The following is a 26,712-nucleotide window of genomic DNA, read 5'->3' on the forward strand; positions in this document are numbered from 1 at the left end:
ACATGCTACCTTGCCCAGCCTTTTTTTGTTGTTGGTTTGGTTTGGTTGGTTTTGGTGTTTTTTTTTTTTTTTTTTTGAGCCATGGCCTGCTATGTTGCTCAGCCTGGCTCTGAAGTCCTGGGATCTAGTGATTCTTCTGCTTCGGCCTTCTGAGTAGCATCTGTCCCCAGCTCTCTAGGCCATTTCCCATGGGAGGGTCTCCTGTGCGTCTGCTGTAGTTAGACATTCTTAATGGAGAGGGGCTCTCTGTCCATGCAGGTAAAGGCCTTATTGTTTCTGTTTCTATTCTAGGCAGAGCTGCAATCCCCTAGTCCTCTTTGAAGCGGAAATTGAAAAGTACTGCCCAGAAAATTTTATAGACATCAAGGTAAGATCTTTGGAAGACATTGAGATTAAACAATCAGAAGTCATTGAACTGAGTGATTCCTATATTTTTATTGCACTGAAATTTCCTACCAACCTCAGTATCATAATTAATTGATTGATTGTTTATTTGAGACAGAATCTTACTATGTAACCTTGGCTGGCCTTGAATATAGTATACAGACCAGACTAGCCTCAAACTCATAGAGATTCACCTGCCTCTGCTGGGATTAAAGGTGTACATCACCATGCCCAACCAGTATCATGACTTTAAAATGTTTCTTCCACCTATTGTATATGAATATTGTATATTGTAAATGAAGTGTTTTGTTTGGAAGAAATGGTCTTGCCATATAGCCCAGGTTGACTTCTCCTTGCATAAATACTCCTATCTCTTCCTCTCAAATTGCTAGGATGAGAGGCGTGAGCCACCTAAGTACCCAAGGAACTTTTCAAATGAAATTCAAGGAATAAATGTTACTAAATAATTAATTTTAGCCCCCATCTCACCCTCAGGTAAACTCTAAAAGCTTTAAAGTAAGATGGAGTAATATGGACTCACATCTCTTACTTCCAAGGAAGAGGCAGAAGGATTGTTGCAAGTTCAAAACCAGTGAGGACTACTTAGCAAGATCTTGTCTTGAAAAAAATTACAAACTATAATTGGCTGTTTAAAAGATAAATTATTATGAAGTAGATCTCTCACTTTGTGACCAGCCTGGTCTACATAGCAAGTACCATGTCAACCAGGACTGCATACTGAGACCCTGTCTCAAAAAGGTAAACTGTCAGTGGTGGCTCACACCTTTAATTCCAGCACTCGGGAGGCAGGGGCAGGCGGGTCTCTGTGAGTTCAAGGCCAGCCTGGTCTACAGAGAGCTAGTTCCAGGACAGCCAAGGAACACAGAGAAACCATGTCTTAAAGAAAAGTAAAGAAAATTGTTAGGCCAGCCTGACTTGGTGACCTGTGTTCACTGCTTGGGACCAGAGGTGGAAAGAGCAGTGAACTCAGTGCTGAAAAGTGTTTCCACACCAGGCAGCACACAACCACCTGAACTCCAGCTCTGGGGAATCCAATACCTCCGGCCCCTTCAGGTACCTGCTTTCAAATACACATAATCCTCACACCAACACACACTATACACCTAATTAAGAATAATAAAAATTTTTAAGTATTTTTTTAAGGTGAAAGGACAGAACTGACTCCTCAAAGTTGTTCTGTGGCATCCACATGCCCTCCCACACAATAATAAGAATAATAATACTGGTAAATGACCAGTTCAAGGCACTTAGTTCTACCTGGGAAAGTTTGTTAGAATGAACCTCCAGGAACAGGCCTGGGATTGAACACTTTGTAGAGTGCTTCCCTGGTATGTATGACTCAGTTCATCATCGTTCTCCATAAAACAGCTGCAATCCCAGCACTGGGGACATGGAGACGGAAGGAGCCAGAGTTGAGGATCATCCTCAACTCTATAGCTATCTGAGACCCTGTCAGGGAGGGGAATAGGGAGGAACTTACTCAGTGACTGACGTTTGATCAGAATTGATGGCAGAAGTGTTTTAGAGCTGAGTTTTGGGTTTCATCATATTGATGGAGCTGTGTGAAACCCTCAGTTTCTATAAACACACGGGTCTGGAGGACTGTAGCAGATACCGTACCATGAGCAATTTTCTCTGCTCTGACCTTGCATACCTCCCCAAAAGTCTAAATACGCCACAGCCAGCGCTGATCCTCAGTCACCTTTCTCAGTGGACTCTGATGTTGTTTTGTTTTTGTTTGTTTGTTTGGTTGGTTGGTTGGTTGGGGTTTTGTTTTATTATTGAAACAGGGTTTCAGTCTGTGACCCAGGCTAACCTGAACTTATAGCAGTCTACCTCAATTTCCCCAGAGCTGGGATTATAGACATGAGCTATGTTGCCTAGCGAAGTCAGATTTCTTTCTTTCTTTTAAATTTAACTTAGTTTTTTTATGTGTATAGGTATTTTGCCTGTGTGCATGTCAGTGTACCACATACATGTCTGGTGCCCCCAGAGGCCAGAAGAGGGTGTCAGATCCCGTGGAACAGATGGTTGTGAACTGTCTTGTAGCCCTCCAAAGAACAGCTACTGAGCCATCTCTGCAGCCTCCTAAATCAGATTCTGTAGCATAAAGGAGCCAAGTAATTTCCCTGCTCACTGCACTCTCCCTTGTAATTTCAGAAGACTTTGGAGCGAGAGGCACAGCATTGTCAGGCACTGATGATCTGGACTGACTGTGACAGAGAAGGTGAAAACATCGGGTTTGAGATTATCCACGTGTGCAAGGCTGGTGAGTCTCCTGCTGAGTGTCTCTGCTTGGGGGCGTTAAGTGGGCGTGGTCAAGTTCCTCCATACACAGTTCCTCCTGACTCATACACAGAACCACGCACATATACATGCACATCATTACAATTTTCTTTTCCCCCGAGACAGGGATTCTCTGGGTCTCAGTCCTGAAACTCACTATAGGCCAGGCTAGCCTAGAACTTACAGAGATCTGCCTGCCTCTGCCTGAGTGCTGGGGTTAAAAGCGTGCATCACCATTGATTGGCCTCCTAAAATAAAACTTTAAGAGATCTTTTAACTGTTCAAGTTGTTCTTTTTCCTAAATTTAAGCCAAAAGATCCAAGTAAGATTTAAATCTCAAAAGGTTCACCTAAAGTATCTTAGTTCATAGCTGAAATGGATTCCACTGTTATTTCTGACAAGACCTAAAGATTATAATACCTTGCCCAGCCTGAATACAGGGAGAGCTGCTTGGTCTTATGGCAGCTTGAAACCTAGGGAAAGCCTGTCTCTTTATGAGTGATTTTGGAGGAGGGATAGATGGAGGGGGGTGGAGAGGTGAAGTGGGGAGAGAGTGGGAGGAGAGTGAGCAGGGAGAGGTGGTTGTAGTCGAGATGTAAAATAAATAAATTGTTATAAAGGATTATGAAATCCTTTCCCTCTTTGCTATTTTTTTCCATTAATTTAAACTAAGAGGTGAAAGGCAAACCAGGTTCTTGTTTTGGTTTGCCTGGATGTCATGATAGTTTAAGAAGAGCAAAGACAAAGCTGGGCAGTGATGGCACATCTTTAATCCCAGCACTTAGAAGGCAGAGGCAGATGAATCTCTGTGAGTTCAAGGCCAGCCTAGTCTGCAAGAGCTAGTTCCAGCACAGCTAGAGCTACACAGAGTAACCTTGTCTTGGAAATTTTTAAAAAAAAAAAAAAAAGAGCACCTGCTTTTGTGCTAATGCACTTCGGATTGAGTTTGGATCTGTGCTTCCTTCTCTTCTACAGTAAAGCCCAGTCTACAGGTGTTGCGGGCCCGTTTCTCTGAGATCACGCCACGTGCCGTCAGGGCAGCCTGTGAAAACCTGACTGAGCCTGACCAGAGAGTAAGCGATGCAGTGGATGTGAGGCAGGAGCTGGATCTGCGGATTGGTGAGGAGCCGGAGGGGCTGCCGCTGCCTAAGTGGGTCCTTGTGTTGGCTCATGGGGCCAACAATAACTTTATGGTTCATTGCTGTCTGGTTCTTCCTTCTTCCACCCTCCTCTTGTAGGAGCTGCCTTCACAAGGTTCCAGACCCTGCGGCTCCAGCGGATTTTCCCTGAGGTTCTGGCAGAGCAGCTCATCAGCTATGGCAGTTGCCAGTTCCCAACACTGGGGTTTGTGGTGGAGAGGTTCAAAGCCATTCAGGCTTTTGTGCCAGAAGTCTTCCACAGAATTAAAGGTAAAGCCCCAAGGTTCTTTGCTCTGGGATCTGCAGGCTCCGGGAAGACGGGGCTGCAGAGCTTAGTGAAGGTATGGTTATCATTCAGCCTTACTGCCCTTCACCCTGCCCCGTCATCATCCAGACTCTACTGAAAGGGTCTTATGTGTCCAAGGCCCCTCCCTGTATCAAAAGCTTTGATTTAGCCGGGCAGTGGTGGTGCACGCCTTTAATCCCAGCACTCGGGAGGCAGAGGCAGGCGGATCTCTGTGAGTTCGAGACCAGCCTGGTCTATAAGAGCTAGTTCCAGGACAGGCTCCAAAGCCACAGAGAAACCCTGTCTCGAAAAACCAAAAAAAAAAAAAATAATAATAATTAATTTAAAAAAAAGCTTTGATTTTTCACTGTAATGTATCATTTTCTGTCATATGGTGGCTCCTCTGAGGCAGCTCTGTTTGTTTCTCTCCGATACAGTAACTCATGACCACAAAGATGGGACTGTAGAGTTCAACTGGAAAAGATACCGTCTCTTTAACCACACAGCTTGTCTTGTCCTTTATCAGTTGTGTATGGAGGTAAGGAGCTCTTTGAGATCTTAGGGCTCCAGAAGCATTGTATGCGCTCCCAGCAACTCTTTCCTGCTCTATTTCCCACTGAACTAGGCTTGTTTGTTGGCTTAGAGTTTATACCCCCAGAGCCTGCAGGACGGTGCCTGTGCCAATCCTGAAAACCTGAATAAATGCTTGGGAATCAGATGGTGAAAGGAAAAAACCAACTCCTGAAGGCTGCTGTGTGTTCTACATGTGAGCCTCTGTGTGTGTGTGTGTGTGTGTGTGTGTGCGTGCGTGTGCGTGTGCGTGTTTACATGTATACACATACACACAACACTTTTTGGAAACCAGCATGATTAGAAAGCCAGCACTAAAAGTGTGTGAAGTGGCCAGTCATGATGGGACATGCTTGTAATGCTAGCCTTTAGGAGGCTGCGGCAGGTTCAGGGCCAGCATTGTCTGTGGAGTCAGACCCTGGGTTGTGCAAGTGTTAGAAATTCATGGTGTACCAGGCATTAAAGGATGGTGGTGCATTCCTTTAATCCCAGCACTCAGGAAGCAGAGGCAGGCAGATCTCTGAGTTCAAGGTCAGCCTGGTCTACAGAGTGAGTTCTAGGACAGGCTTCAAAGCTACACAGAGAAACCCTGTCTCGAAATACAGTACAAAACAAAAAAAAAATAATAAAGAAACTGATGGTGCTTCATAGATGGATGCTGACATGAAATTACCTTAAAATGAACTTTATTAAAGTTACAGGCTATGACCATGGCCAGCCATAATGATGCTCTTAAAACAGGAGACCATTAGAAGAGATTTAGGAACATACCATGGCAGCATGACAGAGTCTTTTTTTTTTTTTTTTTTGGTTTTTCGAGACAGGGTTTCTCTGTGGTTTTGGAGCCTGTCCTGGAACTAGCTCTGTAGACCAGGCTGGTCTCGAACTCACAGAGATCCGCCTGCCTCTGCCTCCCGAGTGCTGGGATTAAAGGCGTGCGCCACCACCGCCCGGCTCATGACAGAGTCTTAAAGGAACGCTTTCAATTCTGGAGACAAAGGGGAATTTCTGATTTCTTACAGAATCAGAAATTTTGTTATTTTTTTTGTTTTGTTTTTTGGGTCGTAATTCACAGGTGGTCCCTGGGGAGTCTGGGAATTCTTCCCCATAGACACCCAGCCTGAGGCCTGTGTGCTAACAGTCACAGCAGGAACTTAGGAAGTAGGTCCTGATCTGACAGCAAGGACAGCTGGGTATAACAGTGTATGCCCTTGGATGGCAGAAGCAGGAGGATCAGCTCAGCCCCTGTTGAGTTTGAGTTTAACCTGGGCTACATGAAACCAAGTCTCAAAATTTTTTAAGTAGAATTTTTAGATCAAGACAAAAATTTTAGAAGTAGTTCGCTGAAATCCCCCTCTGAAATATATACTTTGAACTGAGATTAGGATGAGTCATCTAAGCCCATTTAGAGCTGGACCTCAGGATCTGGGAAAGAACTTAAGCATTTGCTCTAACCTCTTTCCATTGGTCACACGAGGAAGTAAAGGTCACAAATGAAATAGGTAATTTTGGAAAACAATAATGCCAGGACAAAAATACAAGAGAAAGTAATAGAAGGTGGCCTGTGGGTGGCGTGGGGACTGTTTATTCCAGATGATAGGAGAGTAACATTTGAGCAACTGAGTTCTATCCCTAGGACCCACATAGTGGAAGGAAGAAACCACCTCCTGCAAGTTGTCCTCTGACCATCACATATGCTTATGGCACACAGGTTATGGCACAGGTTACCTCAACACACACAGACATATCATAAACACCTGTTCTGTTAGGCTGTAATGGCTACTCAGTGACAAGTGACAGTCTTTGAGCTTCTTGGAAAGAGCAGCTGGTCCCCACTCTCTTGTAAAGAAAAATTTGAATTGGGATATACAAACTCCTCCTTAGTAAACCGTTTAAATTCATGTCCATTTACAGTGTCTTTGAAAGTTTTGCAGTTTTTATTGTATAACTTCTACTGTTTATATCTCGAGTATGAAGGTATATAATGCTAAGGTTGGAACTCCAGGCCTCATGAATGCTAGGCAAGTGCCCTGACTTACACTGCAGCCCCATTATCCTTAATTTAAAAAGTTAAAAAATAAGAAAAGAAAAAAAAAGTAACAGGGAGCATGTAAGTCAAGTCTCAGATCAAAGACTTCAGAATTTCATGAGATCTAGACCACTTAACAACTTGTGAAAATGTCTTTCCAAGTCTTGGCTTGAGTAGGAAGGAGTGATAACATCCCACAGTTTCAATGCGTGATGTTACGTGGAAGGCTCCTTGAGAAAGGCTACATCATGGGAACTTGAAGTGGTATACTCCAGGCTAATGTGGGCTTTGTGTGCTTGATTTTCTAGGATCCCATGGCAACCGTGGTAGAGGTCAGGTCTAAGCCAAAAAGCAAGTGGAGGCCTCAAGCTTTGGACACTGTGGTATGTATGTTCCAGATACTAAGGAACAGTTACTTCCTGTTGTTAGGGCTATGATTCTGCATGGTTATGGTCCAGTGGAAGGAAAGAATGTCATTCAAATCTCAAGACCATACAGAAAAGCACGCAGAAGACCTGAGTTAGCTCAGCCTCTTAATACAACTATAAGGTTTTAAAACCAAAAGAGAAATGCAAGCCATTCATGTTTATATATGAATATATAGTCAAATAATTTTGATGTCTTATTGGTCCTTTTTAAAGTTTTTATTTGTTTTGATTTTTTGAGATGGGATCTCTAACGGGGTCCTAACTGTCCTGGAACTCTGTAGACCAGGCTAGCCTCAAACTGAGAGCTCTGCCTTCCTCTGTCTCCTGAGTATGAGGCTCAAATCCTGTACCACCATGCCCAGCCTTTGTCGGACTGTCAATAGAAAAGAAGAGCTTGCAGAATTAGAAAGCCTCAGAGGATGTTCTCAGTTTTTGAGACTCGAGTCATGGTCTCTTAAGTGTGGCTCTCATATTGCCTTCATTAGCTTAATTCTCTTGTCAGACTACTTAATAAAAGTACAGATTTCTGCTAGGAGTGGTAGCACTTGTCTGTGATCTTAGCTGTCATGAAGCTGATGATAGCTAAGGCTAGCCTGCACTGCATACAAAGCTCTTGTCTTAAAAAAGGAAAAATCCCAATTGAGGCTAGGCCTATGCCTTTAATCTTAAACAGAGAAACCCTGTCTCCAAAAAAGAGGAAGGAAGGAAAAAAAAAAATCCACACATACACACTATCTGGGCATGGTGCTGTAAACCTGCCAACTCCTTGGGCAAGTGTCAGCTGCACATTATCTTTAAGAATCACTCGAAGGGGCTGGAGAAATGGCTCAGTGGTTAAGAGCATTGCCTGCTCTTCCAAAGGTCCTGGGTTCAATTCCCAGCAACTACATGGTGGCTCACAGCCATCTGTAATGGGGTCTGGTGCCCTCTTCTGGCCTGCAGGCATACACACAAACAGAATATTGTATACATACTAAATAGATAAATATTTTTAAAAAAAAAGAACTACTCGATAGCTTCCTTAGGAACACGTGTTGGATACCAGAGATCAGTGACTGTAGCATTATGAGGTAGAGGTAGGAGACCCACAAGTTCAAGGACAGCCTGGACTTTATGGTTTACTGTTTCAAGCCAAAAAGAAAAATATTTTTATTTATGTTTTGTAGTTCTTTTAAACAAATTTTACTATGTAGCCCTGGTTGGTCTGGAATTCACATAGACTAGGCTAACCTAGATTTCACACAGATCTGCCCATCTCTGCTTCCCAAGAACCACCATGCTCTTATTTGGGTTTTCTTCTTTGGTGTTTAGTTGGTTGGTTTTGTTGTTGTTCTTGTTAAAAGTACATTTTAAACAAACAAAACCCCAACTGGTTGTGATCTGCCTGGCCGACTGAATCCAGAAATCTTCCCTTGGACAGTCTTCCTCTCTTGGCATGATGGCTGTAGCTGAAGCGACAGGGCCAGACCTGCCCGAAGATGAGTTAGGTGCTTGTGTTGTGCTCTGACTCACAAACTTCATCCTGTCTCTGCTGACAGGAGCTGGAGAAGCTGGCTTCTCGGAAATTGAGAATAAATGCTAAAGAAACCATGAGGATTGCAGAAAAACTCTACACACAAGGGTAGGTATAAGTTCACAGAGCAATCTTAAACCAGCCCCTCCCCTGCCTTCATGCTCGGGATTTATCCCAGGGCTTGTACACAGTAGGTAAGCATACTATCATTATGCCAAACCCCACTGTTGACCCCTCAGCAATTGTCCTGAGTCCTGGAAAGTGTCAGCCAGCAGGCAACACCTTTAGGATCCTGTTAGACTCCTCCTACCTCTGAGATCAGTGAGTGCCCTAGCAGTTGAGTGCCCTTACTGTCCACTCACCACTGCATGAGAACGTGAGGGGTGGGTTGTCCAAATTGAGTGCTGTAAGGATACAATACATTGTATATGTTAAAGTTGTTTTGAAAATAAAACATTGAGATTTCTTTCCTTTTTTAGCACTAAGGACTAAGTCTGGGTCATCCCTCATGCATGCTAGAATGCTAGACACTACCACTGAGCCATGTTAGCAGTTCTGTTTGCTTGTACTGCTCTTTTGTTGTTGTTTGTTTGTTTGTTTTCATTTTATGCATAAGGATATTTTGTCTGGGCACCATGTGTGCCTGGTGCCAGAAGAGGCCAGAAGTAGGAGTTGGATTCCCTGGAATTGGAATTACAGACAGATGTGAGCTTCCTTATGGGTGCTGGGAATTGAACCCAGGTCTTCTTGAAGAAGTACCCAGACATCTTTCCAACACCTGAGCAACTATTCTTTATATGCTATAAGAAAAGCAATAGGGGGCTGGAGAGGTGGCTTGGTGGTTAAGAACACTGACTGCTCTTACAGAAAACTCAGGTTCAATTCCCAGCACCCACTTGGTGGCTCAAACTATCTGTAACTCCAGTTCCAGAAGATCTGACTCCCTCATCTGACCTCCAAGGGCCCCAGACATGCATCTGTTACATATACATACTGGCAGACAAAACATAAAATAAATAAACCTTAAAAAAAAACTTTTAAAAAAGAAAAGAAAAGCTATTCAGGAGCTGGAGAAATGGCTCAGTGGTTAAGAGCACTTGCTGCTCTTACAGAGGGCCTAGGTTCAATTCCCAGCTCCCACATGGTAGCTTACAACCATCTCTTATTCCAAGTCCAAGGATCCAATGCTGGCCTCTGGAAGCCCAGGCACAGTGATGGTGCATAGGTGTATATATAAATAAAACACATAAGTAAACTAATAAAATTAATTTTAAAAAAGTTATAGAAGGGGCTGGAGAGATGGCTCAGCGGTTAAGGGCACTGGCTGCTCTTCCAGAGTTCTCCCAGCAACCACATGGTGGCTCACAGCCATCTGAAATGAGATCTGATGCCCTCTTCTGGCCTGCAAGCACACATGGAAGGAATGTTGTATATATAACAAATAAATAAATTAAAAAAAAAAGTTATAGAAGGCCAGGCAGTGGTGGCACACGCCTTTAATCCCAGCACTCGGGAGGCAGAGGCAGGCGGATCTCTGTGAGTTTGAGGCCAGCCTGGTCTATAAGAGCTAGTTCCAGGACAGGCTCTAAAGCTACAGAGAAACCCTGTCTCAAAAAACAAACAGTTTTAGAAGAAAATGCTGTCGGAACAGTCAAATCTATTGAGGCTCACAACACATAGCGTCCTCTGTCAGACTGTTAAGAGGGGCCAGTGGTGTGTCCCTGGCCTCAAGGAACTGAGAGTCAAAGACCTTTATCCTACATTATCCTTCTGCTTTCTTGTCTGTATGTTTCCAGAATGACCTAACAGGAAAACCTGCTGCTTTTCACCCAGTAAGGGGCCCTATCTCCAGCTACCAGCTTAGATAGTTTACAGTCACATCGGCAGTGTCAGAAGACTACAACTTCCAGTGGTTACAAACCAATGGAAAGGCCTAACAGTGTCCTTTGGTGTACCTTTCTCTTAGGTATATCAGCTACCCACGAACAGAAACAAACATCTTCCCTAAAGACTTAAACCTGGCTGCGTTGGTGGAACAGCAGACCCAGGATCCACACTGGGGGGCATTTGCTCAGAACATTCTAGAGCGAGGTGGCCCCACTCCACGTAATGGGAACAAATCTGATCAAGCTCACCCCCCCATTCACCCCACCAAATACACCAGTGGCCTGCAGGTGAGTTTCTGAGTGTGAGTTCCGCTGGAGCACAGCACAGGTACAGGGTGAGGAGTAAGACTGGACTTTGGCTCTGGAACAGTGATACCAAAATGTCTCTCATTTCAAGAGAGGGATGAAGGAAACCATCAGTGACTCTGTTTTTGTTTTAAATTTTCTCAGCCTTTGTGTTAAGATAAGGTCTCACTTTGTAGACCAGGCTGGCCTCAAACTCAGAGATCTGTCTATCTCTACTACCCAAGTGCTGGGATTAAAAGTGTGTGCCACCATGCCTGGCCTTAGTTTTCATTACATTCTATATGTTGTCGGGAAAGGCACACATGCCACAGCACATGTGTGGAGGTCAGAATTTACTCAGAGGAAGTAACTGGAGATCTATACAAATAGCTATGTATTTATATGTACATTATATGTTTACTGTTTATAAACAATAACATTTTGGCTGGGGAGATGAAAGGGGTAAATGAATCCTTAAGAGGGGAATTGTGACTGGGTGGTGATGGTACTCACCTTTAATCCCAGCTCTTGGGAGGCAAAGGCAGTGGATCTCTTCAGAGTATGACTTCCAGGATACCCAGGGCTACACAGAGAAACCCTGTCTCAAAAAAAAAAAAAAAAAAAGGAGGGGGAAGGTGGGTTGGGATTGTTAGATATGTGTGTGAGTGTCTCCTGGGCTTTTTTTTTTTTTTTTTTTTTTTTTGGTTTTTCGAGACAGGGTTTCTCTGTGGCTTTGGAGACCAGGCTGATCTCGAACTCACAGAGATCCGCCTGTCTCTGCCTCCCGAGTGCTGGGATTAAAGGCGTGCACCACCATCGCCCGGCCCTGGGCTTTTTTAGTATGGGGAGCCTTACTAAATCCTGCTTACCTGACTGATGAAATGTTACCTCAACAAATCACTGCTAGAGTGCACGCAGGCAGGTAGTGTTCGTGTCCAGTGCTACCTGTACTTTCACCTCCTGTGCGGCTCATATCAAAGAATGTGTTGCATCAAGCAGTGGTGGCACACGCCTTTAATCCCAGCACTCAATAGGCAGAGACAGGCGGATGTCTGTGAGTTTGAGACCAGCCTGGTCTACAGAGCTAATTCCAGGATACAGAATAGTCCCCAAAGCTACAGAGAAACCCTTGTCTCGAAGAAAAAAAAAAGAATGAGAGTTGCTTATCTTTGCCTGGTTATGGTTGTGAATTTTTCCTTGTGGCTTACACCTTTGAGCCTGACACCCATGAGACAGAGGCAAGCAGATTTCTGTGAGTTCTAGGCCAAGAAAAGCTCCGTAAGGAGACACTATCGCCAAAAAAAAGTACAAGAGTTTAGTTTCCCAAGGACTCACAGTGTTGCAGGCTTAAGGAGCCTTGTGTTCTATTTTGTGCAGACTTCTAGATTGCAGTGGCATAAACCAAGCTGAAACTCAGTAGCACTGTGCTCCTTGAGACATGCTGTTCTGAAAGGAGTCTCACATTCTTTCTTTTCTTCAGGGAGATGAACGGCGACTATATGAATTCATCGTTCGCCATTTCCTGGCTTGCTGCTCCCAGGATGCTCAGGGGCAAGAGACAACTGTAGAGATTGACATTGCCCAGGAACGCTTTGTAGCCCACGGCCTCGTAATTCTGGCCCGTAACTACCTGGATGTGTATCCATATGACCACTGGAGTGACAAGGTGATAAGGAGGTGGGCCCACCCAGGGAGAGGGCAGCAGGTGTGCTCCAGCTGTGCTGCCTGTTGGAGCAGGGCTAACCTGGGCGTGATGACAAAATGGTCTGAACTCCACACCTGCTCCTCCTGTAGCTCCTCCCTGTCTATGAGCAAGGCTTCCGCTTTCAGCCCAGCACTGTGGAAATGGTGGATGGGGAGACCAGCCCACCCCAGCTGCTTACCGAGGCTGACCTCATTGCCCTCATGGAGAAGCATGGTATCGGTCAGTATCTTGTGTGGGAGCCAGGCATGACCTCCTCTCAGGGATGGCATTATATTCCTATCCCTATTCTATAGGTTAAATGAAGGGCTGGAGTGTATTAAGTGGCAGACCATCTTCCTACCATTTATGAAGCCCTGATTCCACTCCAAACCCCAACTCAAAAAGAAAAACCAGTGAAGTTAAACCGGCAAAGGTTAAGAACTTAGCTAACCTCAGCAATCTGTATATTGTTAGTCTGCTACAAATAAGTCCAGGGTTAATATGCTTTTTAAATTTGTTTTTATAGTGCTAGGCTTAGAACGCAGAGTCTTGTGCACACTAGGCAAGTACTCTAACATTGAGCCAGGGGACCCCAGTCTTTCCAGTGTTCTCTACACTGTACCATGTGTGTGATGATACAGGTGTTTATTATGACTTAAGAGTCAGTTGAGGGTACCTCATGTCCTTTGGATTGGTTGTTCATTTTGATTAAAAACAAATAACTCAGCTGGGTGGTGGTGGCACATGCTTTTAAAGGAGTAGCCTTTATAGGCCTATAATCCCAGCACTTGGGAGGGTGAAGGAAGATCAGGAATTCAAGGTTATCCTTAGATAAAAGTACAATACGGGGCTGGAAGGAGGGCTCAGGAGTGAAGAGAGCGTCCTGCTCTTGCAAAGGATTTGAGTTCTCTTCCTAACTACAGCTCCAGGGGATCTGATGTCCCGTCATGGGCACCTGCACCCACGCGTGTGTGCTCAGTCAGAGACCTAAAGTTAAAATAAGCCAAGTGTGGTTTTACATTCCACTGGGATTTTAGTTTGTATCTCCTGTCAGCACGGTTCCATTTAAAAGGTCCCTCAGAGCACAGTTTAAATAGCTTTGGCTAGAGGGGAACAATGAGTGATTTTAGAGAAGGGCAGGTTGCACACATGTAAATGAGGCTACTCAGCCACAGTCTGACACCGCAGAGGAGAATTTAAGTGAGAAGTTGTGAGACTGGGATTGACAATTCTGATGGGCCTTCAAGTGTTAGGAGGGAGGAGAGTCAAGGTGGTCTCTGAGATTGCTAGCATAAGTCAGACATGAATAAGAGATCTTATCTGCAAAAGCTGCCCAGGCAAAAGAGATAAATGAGGAACCCACAGGCTGTGCTGGTGCTGCTATCTATGTCACCTCAGAATAATGGAGGTATGAGATGGCCATGGTGGCAAACATCTGCAGTTCCAGCGGTTGGGATGCAGAGGAGGATTCATAGTTGAAGGCCAGCCTTGACTGCACGGCAAGTTTCAGGCCGGCTGGGACTATACTAGACCCTGTCAGTGAGGACGATGATGATGATGACGACGACGACAATGATGATGATGACGATGATGATAAGAAGGAAATGGTTTCTAGGTACTGATGCAACTCATGCAGAACACATTGAAACCATCAAAGCCCGGATGTATGTGGGACTCACCTCAGACAAGCGGTTCCTTCCTGGGCACCTGGGCATGGGACTTGTGGAAGGTAAAGCAGGAGGGAGGTTGCAGTGGACAAGGGAGAGGGCAAGGTGTCCAAGTCCCTGGTGGTGTCATTTAGAACCTCGCAGCTTTGCTCTTTCTCTGCAGGTTACGATTCCATGGGCTATGAGATGTCCAAGCCTGACCTCCGTGCCGAGCTGGAAGCTGATCTTAAGCTGATCTGTGAGGGCAAGAAGGATAAGTTTCAGGTTCTAAGACAGCAAGTGCAGAAATACAAGCAGGTTTTCATTGAAGCAGTGGCTAAGGCAAAGAAGTGAGTGTCAAACCCTGCTCCCCTGTCCAAGTGGTCCTGTAGCTCCCAGCCATGCCATAGCACTTCCCAGAGAGGACTGGGAGCCCTGAGAAGGTTCAACAGAGTGGGGTGATATAGACCCTCCTGGCTCATATCTACCAGTTGCCCTGTGGGAGGGGCTAGCTACAACACTCTGAGCTCAGTTCACGTCTTTCTAGGGAAACTGTCTCTAATAGTGCTGAGCTTCAGTAGTGCCGTTCTCTGCTGTTTATTCTAGCTTGAGTTAGGCAGCAGTCCTTTAAACCAGTTAACCAGGTTCTAGTGTGGAATCCACCTTTCTCCGGAGCATTCGGAGGTGGCCAGCTAGTGAACAGAGTATGTGTTTTGTTAGAAAGGATGTTTTCGAGTCAAGCATGGTGACTTCTGTATGTCATCTTATCACTTGAGTGGTTGAGGCAGGAAGATTGTTCTGAGTTCGAGGAGATCCAGGAATACAAAATAATACGCGGTCTCAAAAAAAAAAAAAAAGGAAAAATAATTTTTTTTTCTGGCCCTGATGCTATGATTCACCAGCATGAAACATTTTTAGTTGGATCTTCTGGCACATTTGGACTCTAGAGTGATAATGTCTTTCTTTTGCCAGTCACCTGGCTGATGGAAAACACCTGTTGAGTCACAAGCTAGGATTAGTTCCCAGGGCAGCTTCCATAAGGCTAGGAGGCTAGTTCTTCCAGCAGCTCCAGGGTGAGACTGAAGGTTGGTCACCAGTGGCCATGGTTCACCAGCAGCGTTTGAGTGTTGGCGACATCATAACGAGTGTGTCCTGTGCTTTCAGGTAGCTCAGTACATGCAGTACGTGAAAACGATGCACCCAGGAGAAGCACAGCAATAGTCTTGCTTGTATACTTCATCCTTTGCATCTCAGCTGTCCGGCTGTCCCGAGTTATGTTAGCCACCCAGTGACTCAGACCATGGGAAGCGCCCTTTATGGTCACACCCTGAAATTTGTAGCTAGTGTCTGAAAGAGGAGCAGTGTTGGTCACTGAGCTCTCATCCTTTGGGGTCTGACTCACCCCAGGTAGTGCAGGACTGGTTTAGATTAGGGTACCCAGCCAGTATCCACTGGACAACTGCTTGGTGTGTAGGGACGATATTCTATATGGCTGTTATATGAATGGCAGTTTGGGGCTTTTTCTTTTTTGGTTTTTCAAGATAGGGTTTTTCTGTGTAACAGTTTTAGCTGTCCTGGAACTAGCTTTTGTAGACCAGGCTGGTCTTGAACTCACAGAGATCCACCTGCCTCTCCCTCCAAAGTGCTGGGATTAAAAGTGTGCACCACCACCTAGCTTTTTCTTTCTTTCTTTTTTTCTCAAATCTCCATATGTTTATGCATGTAAGTGCGAGTGTGCATGCGTGCACATGTGCGTGTGTGTGTGCCGTGTGACTGTATACATGCCAAGGCAAGTGTAAGCAGGTCAGAGGACAATTCTGAGAAGACAGTTCTCTTCTTACACTGTGGGTGTTGCAGGGATCACACTCGGGTTGTCAGTGTCAGGCTTGCATGTTTACTCACTGATCCTTTGTGCAAGCCCCAGTTGTGTTTTCGTTGTTGTTTGTTTGTGTGATTGTTTTGAGACAGGGTTTTTCTGTGTAGTCCTGCCTGTCCTGAAACTCACTCTGTAGACCAGGCTGGCCTCGAACTCACTGAGATCCGCCTGTCTCTACCTCCCGAGTGCTGGGGTTAAAGGTGTGCACCACCATTGCCCAGCTCCCAGTTTTTAATCCTTGAGACTACCCGGTGGCAGGAATATAGATGGACATTGCTAAATTTGTACGATTTGTATCTGCCTAGAGCTGGCATCATGCTAGGAGCCTGGATCCAGGGGCAGTAGGATGGAGAGCTCTATCTCCTCTCTGCTCTCTGTTTTCTGCATTGGCCTATGGCTCCCTGACAACTGGTTCTAGTCTCCTGTGTATTATGGATGCCTAAGAGTGCAATAAAGGCCTTTTTTGGGAAACTGGCTTGTGTATCTGCTTTTTCTCCAGATTGGATGAAGCCTTGTCTCAATACTTAGGAGAAGGAACAGAGGTGGCCCAGCAAGAAGAGCTCTACCCAGCCATGCCAGAGCCTGTTCGAAAGTGTCCTCAGTGCAACAAGGATATGGTCCTGAAGACCAAGAAGAGTGGTGGGTTAGTACCTGGCTCCCTCTTAACCTCTCTTCACCCAGTGTTCGCTGGGCTAACCACCAGCTCTCAAAGGCCCTGTCAGCCCGTCATTCTTTAGAGGCAGGCCTGTTGTTGGCAGACACTGGGCCAGGTGACAGAACTGTGAGGGTAGCAAGGAACCATCGTGGCGCCAAGTGCTTTAGGAATTTATATTCCATTAAAAGGAGGCAGGTGGAGTAATGACTCAGCAGTTACAACCAGTGGATGCTCTTGCAAAGGACCCAGGTTTGGTTCCCAGCACCTGCAGGCATCTCACAACATCCATAGCTCTAGTTCCAAGGAATCTGATGCCCTCTTCTAACCTCTGTGGGCAACAGGCACATGAAATAAGATAATCCACCCCTGCTGCCAACACCTCTCACACCCCTACACCCCCTGCACAAGGGGCGTGTCTACTTCACAATGCTGCATTAAGGGTGGGATTTTTGTTTTTTTGGATTTTTTTGTTTTTTAACTGTTGTTTTTATTTTATGTATGTGCACCACAAGGATGCAGATGCCTGCAGGATCCAGAAGAGAGTTTGAATCTCCAGAACTGGAGTTTCAGGTGGTTGTGAGCTGTCCAGTTTGAGTGCTGGGAGCCAAACCTGGGCCCTCTGCAAGAATGGGTAGTATTCTTAACCATGGCTCAATCTCTCTAGTCCCAGAGATTTTTGTTGTTGTTGTTTTGTCTATTTTCATTTTTGTTATTTGAAGTATAGGAGTAGAACCCAGGGTCTCATATTTGGCAGCTTCCTACTTGCTACCCCAACCCAAAATGGGTTTCTGTTTTGTTTGTTTTGTCTTTCAGCCAGGGTCTTGTTATGTAGCCTAAGCTGAACCTGATCTCTAAATTCTCCCCACTCCCGCACCAAGTGCCTGGAATATGTGCATATATTACCACACTGGGCTAAGAGTGGCAAAGTTTTTTGGTTGTTTTTTTTTTGTTTTTGTATTTTGATACAGGGTTTCTCTGTGTAGCCCTGGCTGTCCTGGACCTCATTTTGTAGACCAGGCCGGCCTTGAACTCACAGAGATCCACCTAAGGGTGGCCTTTTTTTTTTAATTTTTAAAAATTATTTATTTTTATTTTATGTGCATTGGTGTTTTATCTGTATGTTTGTCCGTGAGAGTGTCAGATCTTGGAGTTACAGACAGTCGTTAGCTGTCATGTGGGTGCTTGGAATTGAACCCAGGTCCTCTGGATGAGCAGTCAGTGCTCTTAACCACTGAGCCATCTCTCCAACCCCAAGAGTGGCAATTTTTAAAGAGGTAAGACAAAACATAGTACTATGGAAGTATGCACAGGGCACTTTGTACATGGCTTTACCTTAGTCAGTAGTGTTTTGTTTTTGAAACAGGGTCTCATTCACTAGATAGCATGGGTAAACCTGAAACTCAGTATGTAGCCTAGGCCTGCCTCACATTTGCTAAATCTTCATCAGCTTCCCAGGTGCTAGGGTTATTTACTAGAAAAAATACCAACGTAGTCACTGGTGGTGTAGGCCTAAGTAGATTCAGCAATAGCTGCATATCTCCCCACCTCCCGAGGGTTTCTTTGTGTAGCCTTGGCTGTCCTGGAACTTGCTCTGTTGACCAGTGTCTTTGAGTTTTCTTGAGGGGACTCACTTACAGTTCCAGAGCTCCAGTCCATTATTATGTCAGGGAGCATTGCTGCATGCAGCCAGACATAGTGCTGGAAGAATAGCTGAGAGACCTACATCTTGCAGGCAACAGGAAGTTGACTGACAGTCACACTGAGGGACACTTGAACAGAAGAGACCTCAAAGCCCACCCCACAGTGACATACTTCCTCCAACAAGGTCACACCTCCTAATAAGACCATTCCCTTTGGGGGCCATTTTCTTTCATACCACCACAACCAGGCTGGCCTCTAATTCACAGAGATCAACTTGCCTCTGCCTTCCAAGTGCTGAGATTAAAGGTGTGTGCCACCACTGCCTGGCTATAGCTGCATTCTTTTAGGGACATGAGAAGCATACAAGAGGGGTTTTCTTAGGGTAGGATATGATGGAACACACCTTTAATCCCAGCACTCAGGAGGCAGAGACGTGTATATCTCTATGATCAGTCTAACTTGATCTACATTGCAAGTTGTAGGCCAGCCAGGGCTACACAGTGAGATCCTGTCTCAGAAAACCAAGAAAATGAAAGACGGATCTTCCTGGCAGATGGGTGTAATCAGTGTGCCTTCCGAATTCCTGGATCTGACCTGTCCACTCTGCTCTCCAGGTTCTACCTTAGCTGCACAGGGTTCCCAGAATGTCGGTCAGCTGTGTGGTTTCCTGACTCGGTGCTGGAGGCCAGCAGGGACAGCAGTGTGTGTCCCATTTGTCAGCCATCCCCTGTGTACAGGTGAGCTGGGTGTCTTTGGGGTGGGCGCTGCAGATCTCTTTCCTGTCCTCTCACTGGAACCCAGGCAGGAGTATCTAGGGCAGTGGTTTTCCACCTGTGGGTCACGACCCCCTTGACACACCGCTGTCTCCAAAAATACTTACATTACAATTCATAACAGTAGCAAAATTAAATATATGAAGTAGCAGTGAAAATAATTTTATGGTTGGGGGTCACCACAACTTGAGGAACTGTGTTAAAGGGCCTCAGCATTAGGAAGGTTGAGAACCACTGCCCTAGGGAATACTGTTCTCAGCTTGCAGTCAGAGCAGCAGCCCCAGCAGCTGACTGGTCTAGTTCAGCTGTGCTCTGGGGAAGTCACAAGACCCACCTGCCTTTGCCTGCCGAGTGCTGGGATTAAAGACGTGTGCTACCATGCCAGCTTCACACATGCATTTCTTTTGTTTTGTTTTGTTTTGGGGGTTTTTGAGACAGGGTTTCTCTATAGCTTTAGAGCCTGTCCTGGAATTAACTCTTGTAGACCAGGCTGTCCTAAAACTCACAGAGATCCGCCTGCCCCTGCCTCCCGAGTGCTGGGATTAAAGGCGTGTGCCACCACCGCCCAGTCGCACATGCATTTCTTACTAACATTTGAAAATGATGTATAGGATAAAATACTTACTTTCCAAGGTAGATATATAGCACTACTGAAGGGAATAATACTGCTTTTCATTTAGGCAAGACTGGATTTGTGTCCATCTCTGTCCCTGTACTCCACTGAACCATCATGGTTCATTATTTCCAGAAAAGTCTGTATTGTGCACACATGAAAACATGAAAGTAGACTAGATGCATTCTTCCTGTCTTGACGTCCTTACCTTGAAAGAGCCCAGATCCCTGAGGGGCCAGTGGTGTAGAGAAGTCGACCTTTGTGGAGGTGCCTATATTTGGGTGGTGTGTTACATCTGAGAGTTCGTTTGCACTCTGAATGGGCTTCCTGGGTATGCAGGGAGGCTGTGATTGACCATGCACCAGACAAAAACTCACATCTTTTCTCATCTTGGCCTCACTAGGTTGAAGCTGAAGTTTAAGCGTGGTAGCCTTCCCCCAACCATGCCCCTGGAGTTTGTTGGCTGCATAGGTGGATGTGATGAGACATTGAAGGAAATCTTTGGCCTGCGATTTTCACGGGCCCCAACAAGAGCTACCCAGCCCTCTGGCCACCTGCAGGCCAGCCAGGTCACCAACAGGATGGACAGCAGTCAGCATAATCTCTCTCAGCCTCTGGTCAACAGACATACTGGACCTTCAAAGGCAATGGCTCAAACCTTCCTACCACCCACTGCTGCTGGTGAAAGCAACTCTGTGACCTGCAATTGTGGCCAGGAGGCTGTGCTGCTCACTGTCCGCAAGCAGGGCCCCAACCAGGGCCGGCAGTTCTATAAGTGCAGTGGTGGTGGTTGCAACTTCTTCCTGTGGGCTGACAGCAGCCATCCCACTGGAGGAGGGCCCCCCACCTCTGCATCAAGACTCCCCGGCAACTCTGTGGGATGGCCGTCAGCCTCAGACAGCAACATGGATGGGTTTGGCAGCCTTGGCAGTGACAGTGATGGAAGTACGTCCTGCCTGTGCGGGCAGCCTGTTGTCACACGGACTGTGCAGAAGGATGGACCCAACAAAGGACGCCAGTTCCACACCTGTGCCAAGCCACGAGAGCAGCAGTGTGGTTTCTTTCAGTGGGTAGATGAGAACGTGGCTCCAGGTGAGGGAGCAGGGCAGCAGGTCCCTATGTAGGTTCTCACAGTAGCTACCACTGCAGAGACCAAAGGAGGGAAGGCAAATGAGTCTAGTGCAGAATCAGCAGGGTCATTACTTTGACTCAGTTTTCTCATTGTTCAGCGAGGTAGGAACCATAGGATCTTGTGTTCACATTAAAGAGTAGCTACTGTGCCCAGTGCTGTGATAAATACCCCTTCTATGGCAGGCATCTTTCATCTGCATTAGATCACAGCTTTCCAAATAAGGTGAGGTGCAGGTCAGTGAAGGACTGTATTTGGTGTCACAGTGACAAGGCCCAAGGTAAGATAAGCGTCTTCCTCCCCTGCAGACTGTCATCCTTGCTAGGTCATTGATGTCAGCCACACCCTGATGGCACCCTGACTGTGGTAGTTTGTAGAAACCTGTCCAGAGCTACACAGCCTAACTAGTGTCTCAGGAATGATTGCTAAAGGACAGGCATCCAGACATTGGATCAGATGTGTCCTTGCCATGGCAATGCATAGCAGTAAACCAAGGCTGAGCAGCAACTTTGCAGTTAAGCAGATCTTTCCGATCCCAGGTGTTTACCTTCACATAGCTGACTGTCAGCCTTAGTCCCCTCAGCAATAGATGGTATCACTAATTTCCATAGGACTCCTGTTAATCTCAGACTATGATCTTTCATTTTTTTCATTTATTTGTGGCTGGGGTACACATTTTGAGGCAGGTTATATATGTAGCCCATGCTGGCTTCAATCTTGCAAACCTTTCCTAGCCTCCTCAGTACCAGAATAGCAGGTATGTGCCACCATGCCTGACTTCCAATGATTTATGTATGCTGGCCACCAGATGCAAGAAGTGCTCAGAAGGTCTGGTAAAGAGCACCGGACTTCAGGCCCCCATTCAGTGCATCCTCTGCTGTGCCCATATTTTAAATAACTACAGAGCCCTTAGCCTTGTACACACTTGAGTCTTTCTGGAGCCACCAGAAGTGACATATGACCTCCAAGCCAGACAACCAGATGTCTCCAGTGACAGAGCAGCCAGCACTGAGGCTTATTTATAGGCTAGAAGGTTCCTTGCAGGCGAGGTGCTCAGGGAGTGGGGAGCTGGCTGGTGACCACAGGCTCCCCATCTGCTCCTGACATAGTAACGGTGTAGAAAGTTACACCACTGCCTCCTCATCGGGACAGTATCTCTGAGAGCTTCTGTTTCTTTCTTTTTTTTTTTTTTTTAAATATTCTGTCTGTGTGTATGCCTGCAGGCCGGAAGAGGGCACCAGACCTCCTTACAGATGGTTGTGAGCCACCATGTGGTTGCTGGGAATTGAACTCGGGACCTTTGGAAGAGCAAGCAATGCTCTTAACCACTGAGCCATCTCTCCAGCCCCGAGCTTCTGTTTCTTTAGAATAAGAAAGCTGGGCTAGAAAGTTGGTTCAGTGGTTAGAAACACTTGCTGTTCTTCCAGAAGACCTGAGTTCAGTTCTAGCACCCATATCCGGTGGCTCGCAACCAACCACCTGGAACTTCAGCTCCAGGGAATCCATTGTCCCCTTCTGCAGGTACCTGTACTCATATAAGTTTATATACACACACACACACATAGGCTGTGTATATATATAAAAGCCTAGGGACATCTTTTTTTTGTGTTTTGTTTTTGTTTTATTTTTTTTCTTTGAGACAGGGTTTTTTGATGTAACAGCCTTGGCTGTCCTGGAACTCACTTTGTAGACCAGGCTGGTCTTGAACTCATAGCACAGAGATCCTCCTACCTCTGCCTCCTGAATGCTGGGATTAAAGATGGGTAAAGTAAAATAATTAAAAAAGAAAAAGAAAGGAGGTAACAGGGTAGGATATACCATATTCTTGACATGGAGCTGACCTTCACAGAGCAAAGGGAGTCTAACACATGGGTTCAGCTGACTTGTTAGAGGGACGCCACCTCTGCCCAGCACTGTCCCTTGGTTTGGGTTTTGTTTCAGAGAAGGGCTTATGTAGGCCAAGCAGCCCTTGACCTGCCTCTCAGGTACTAGGATTACAGGTCTACACCACCACAACTTGGAGTGAGTCTGTTCTTGCTACCTGAGGGTATCATTTGTGAATTCAGCTTTTTCCTGTCTCCTCCCACAGGGAACTTTACAGCCCCACCATGGCCAGGAGGCAGAGGAAAAGCCCAGAGACCAGAGGCTGCAAGCAAAAGACTAAGAGCTGGTTCCTCAGATGCAGGATCTACAGCAAAAAAGCCCCGGAAATGTAGCCTTTGCCACCAGCCTGGACACACCCGCCCTTTTTGTCCTCAGAACAGATGAGGGCAGGCAAGGTAGAGGTCGTTGCCTAGACCAGGAAATGAGCTAACTGGGACCAGGTGGCCATCCGGTGTCTGAAAACCTAGGGATGTGCTGGGTTTGGGGGCTGACCTTCCTTTGTTGAGGAGTCCATCCAGCTCTGCTCAGGAGTGACTCCAGCTGCTGCACTGCTGAAACGTGAGAAGATGGTCAGTCATTGTGTAAGCAGAAACTGACCTTGTTGACATCCGAGCCCTGACTGTGGCTGCTGTCTGCCAAGTGAGAAGCGGGTAGTGCTTCCAGCCAACACAGGCTCTGTGAAGCTGTCTGAGGAGGAGCTCTCCTAATGTATCTGCAGAAGCTACCGTCCCTGCTCCACCTAGGACACTCATTGCTCATGTGCCTTAATAAAATACTTCATCCACTTTTTCTGATGGTGTGCGGTCTAGGGATGCCAGCAAGAGCCAGTGAAGGCCACGGGGGCTTCTTCCTGGGACTCCACCCATCTCAGCACCCTCTTGTCCCAGCTCTTTCCTGCTGTGGCTTGTCCCTTGAAGATGGCAGATTGAGACACTGACTTTCTTCCTTCATACTTTCCAGAAGAGGCCGTGTACCTTTTCCCCCTCATAAACTTCTAGAAGAGCTGTGCTAGCTTCTCCTACAGTTGAAAAGTGAAATGTGGATTGCTCGAGTTGCTAGTTCATGAAGCAAGTAGAGTTTTCAGGTCTGAACAGTAGCCTTCACTTAGACCAGTAGCTCTCAGCCTGACCAACAGCAGGCTTTCAACAGTGAGGGACTTGCTCAGTGAGGACAGTTTGCAGCCTGCATTTAGCATCTGTCCCTGCCGGGCTGACCTGTTTGATCACTTCACATAAGAACCTCATGTGCCTTCTGTGCCTGGCTTCTTTGGTTTAGCATAACGTTCACAGGATTTGTTGAGACTGTACCTGTGCCTCCCGATTGCTGGGATTAAAGGTGTGTGCCACCACTGCCCAGCATTGCTTCATTTTTTTTTAAAGATTTATTTTTATTATGTGTGTTGGAATGTATGCAGGTACCGACCAAGGCCAGAAGAGGCCCTCGAGTCCCTAGAGCTGGAGTTACAAGCAGTTGTTAAGCCACACATGTCGTGCTCAGAACCAAACTCTAAACCTCTAGGACAAGCGTTCCGAACTGACACTTCATCTCTCCAGCCCCCATACTTCATCTCTATGTCTGAGTAAGCTCCGTTTGGTATGGCAGTAGTCCTGCTCATATGTAGGGCCATCTCCTCCCACATCCTGAAGTAGCAGGAAGCCCCAGTTGGCATGTATGTTTTTCACAGCAGCATGCAATGGAAGCACAGTGAAGATGAGAAGCTGATGGTGATGAAATGGAAAGTGATGGCTCCCTTGCCTTCCCTCAGATGTTTTGTGCCCCCAGTAGGTTGCGGGGCACCAAATCGAATGAGAGGGACTGCTGTGTCACATGCTTGTGAGCCGTGCTGCTGTGACGTTCATCACTGCTATCTGGGTGGCCATCTCAGTCATTTTGGATGTTTGTATAGCAATGAAATGTTAAAACCTTCAGCTAACTTTAAAGGCTTGTAGTGTCTGCACATGAACAACATGAAGTTACTGTTCTCCCACCCCTTTTTTTCATGATCTTACAGCCATGCTAGTATGTATGCAGTAACATGATCCTGAACCCTGATCCTCCTGCCTCAGGCATGCACCACTATACCTGCTCTGCTGGCCACAGGGTCTGGGGTGCTGCTACCGTCACCTTGAGGCGGAAAGGAAGGAGGCGCTTCAGGCTTGCAGGCCCAGCTGAACTATTTCAGATAGCACTGATAAAACCAAAATTGCTCGTGGAGGCAAGGTGTACTCAGAAGACACTCAGGGCAGTAAGCAGGCTTGCCTTCACTTAGGGTCATGTATCCCATTGAGTCTCAGGCACAACCTGTTCTCTAAACCCCAGCAGCACCCTCAGAAACCTTCCCTAAAACTATCACAAATGAGTTTACAGACATGAGTGTAACCCAAGAGACAAAAAAAAAAAAAGTGAATGTTCATGTCATCCTTGTGCAAGGGCCATGCTAATCTTTGTTTAGTGTATGTGCTGCTATAATGAGCACCAAGGCCACACTGAGCAATATCAGAACTGGGGAGGGACATCCTTCTCAGTAGGGTTAGAGTTGTAACTTGAGAGCGGCCACGACCGCACAGCTGTACACCCACTCACCCTGTCCAGCGTGTGCTCATAGGTCTCATCTCTCTTGTCTCTCTCTCTCTTTCTCTCTCCCTCTCTCCCCCCCTCTACCTTTCTGCTTTTAAGAGAGCATGGAGGAATACTGCTTGCTCCCCATGGCTTGCTCAGTTCTGTTTTCTTGTACAACTAGGGACCACCTGCCCAGGACTGGCACTGCCCACCATGAACTGAACCCTCCCACATCAATTATTAACCAAGAGAATGTCTCATAACCTTGCCTATAGGCTGGTCTAATGAGATATTTTCTCAATTGAGGTTTCTTCATCCTGGGTGACCCTAGCTGTTCCAACTTGGCAAAAAAAACTAACCACCACAGCTGTGAAACCCATCTCTGAAAACAACTTTAAAGGCAGATGCCAAATAGGCCCCTTCAATCCTAGAGAGTCTGGCAGACAAATCATGTCTGCCTCAATGCCTGTAGATCCTTTGTTGGTTTTGTGTGGTGAGCAGGTCCTCCACTGCTGAGCTCCACTGCCTTTAATCTGTGCTGAGGACTAAAGCCAGGACCTCATACTAAACACAGGCTCTGCCCCCAAGCTGTGCCCCAGCCCCTGCCCACTCCTGTTAATAGAGAAATTTTCTTTTGAGCTTGACAGAATCAGCCACCATGGACCAAATTTCAACACTTAGGGACACTGTATATTTGTACCACAGAGTTCACAGGCTCAGGACCCCAAGGTGCCCTGAAAGATTCTCTCTCATTCTTCGTAACAGCTCTGGCAAATTGGGACACCCACTTCCTACCACCAAGAGACAGGTCAACCCCTCAGTTGTTACTGAGGCCAAATAACCCTACCTCAAATGCCAGCTTCCACACTGGAGGGTGGTAATAACTGCCTGCAATCCAAATTTGGAAAAGGCCCGGGCATTGGGCATCCACCCATTAAGGCCCAGCCTTAGTGAACTAAAAACTTGCCCTGGAGTTTGTCAAGCAGTGTCAAGGAATTTGTCACCAAAGTAGCTGGTGTTGCCAGGCATTTTCTGCTGCAACTGGCTGACTCATCAAATAAAGGCTGTTCTTAAAGACATGTAAATGATTATAAAGGAAAACTGTAGCATTCAAAGTGCAAACGTTGCTGGGCAGTGGTGGCACACGCCTTATGGATCTGGGAGGCAGAGGCAGGGAGATGCCTGAATTGAAAAACAAACAGAAGTACAAGTGTCAAAGGCTATGCATGGAATTGAAGGCTTATTTTAGAGACCTGAGGAGTGAGGCAGCTCTCTTCCCCCTCTTTGTCCACACTGTCTCCAAAGAATGGGACACTGGGGCATACTTATGACCCAGACCTCTCTCAGACCTGGAAATCTGCAACTGGATATAGCATGAGTTCAAGGCCAGATAAAACCATGACTGAAGGCTAAGTTGAAGCAGGG

At 46.2% G+C, this 26,712-nt stretch overlaps 1 protein-coding gene and 1 pseudogene across 2 annotated transcripts in view; one reads left to right on the plus strand and one right to left on the minus strand.

Moving 5' to 3' along the window:
• The window catches only part of Top3a (DNA topoisomerase III alpha), a 38,105-nt gene extending 14,589 nt beyond the window's left edge, over window positions 1-23,516 (plus strand). Inside the window, exons 4-19 of one of the 2 annotated variants that reach the window (XM_075992313.1) lie at window positions 292-367; window positions 2,566-2,674; window positions 3,667-3,810; window positions 3,930-4,100; window positions 4,554-4,654; window positions 7,024-7,098; window positions 8,682-8,764; window positions 10,623-10,830; window positions 12,308-12,493; window positions 12,622-12,751; window positions 14,127-14,240; window positions 14,342-14,507; window positions 16,533-16,676; window positions 18,944-19,066; window positions 20,119-20,807; window positions 22,934-23,516. In XM_075992313.1, the coding sequence (XP_075848428.1) occupies window positions 292-367; window positions 2,566-2,674; window positions 3,667-3,810; window positions 3,930-4,100; window positions 4,554-4,654; window positions 7,024-7,098; window positions 8,682-8,764; window positions 10,623-10,830; window positions 12,308-12,493; window positions 12,622-12,751; window positions 14,127-14,240; window positions 14,342-14,507; window positions 16,533-16,676; window positions 18,944-19,066; window positions 20,119-20,807; window positions 22,934-23,112 (2,698 nt within the window). In that variant the 3' untranslated portion in view covers window positions 23,113-23,516. The remainder of the gene's footprint in view (window positions 1-291; window positions 368-2,565; window positions 2,675-3,666; window positions 3,811-3,929; window positions 4,101-4,553; window positions 4,655-7,023; window positions 7,099-8,681; window positions 8,765-10,622; window positions 10,831-12,307; window positions 12,494-12,621; window positions 12,752-14,126; window positions 14,241-14,341; window positions 14,508-16,532; window positions 16,677-18,943; window positions 19,067-20,118; window positions 20,808-22,933) is intronic. The other variant, XM_075992314.1, reaches the window with a different exon arrangement.
• A 1,601-nt stretch (window positions 23,517-25,117) lies between these two features.
• Window positions 25,118-25,204, minus strand: LOC142832022 (U6 spliceosomal RNA; annotated as a pseudogene).
• Between the last annotated feature and the right edge of the window lie 1,508 nt (window positions 25,205-26,712).

This window comes from Microtus pennsylvanicus, chromosome 11, assembly GCF_037038515.1.
Source record: "Microtus pennsylvanicus isolate mMicPen1 chromosome 11, mMicPen1.hap1, whole genome shotgun sequence".
In the NCBI taxonomy this organism is placed as follows: domain Eukaryota; kingdom Metazoa; phylum Chordata; class Mammalia; order Rodentia; family Cricetidae; genus Microtus; species Microtus pennsylvanicus.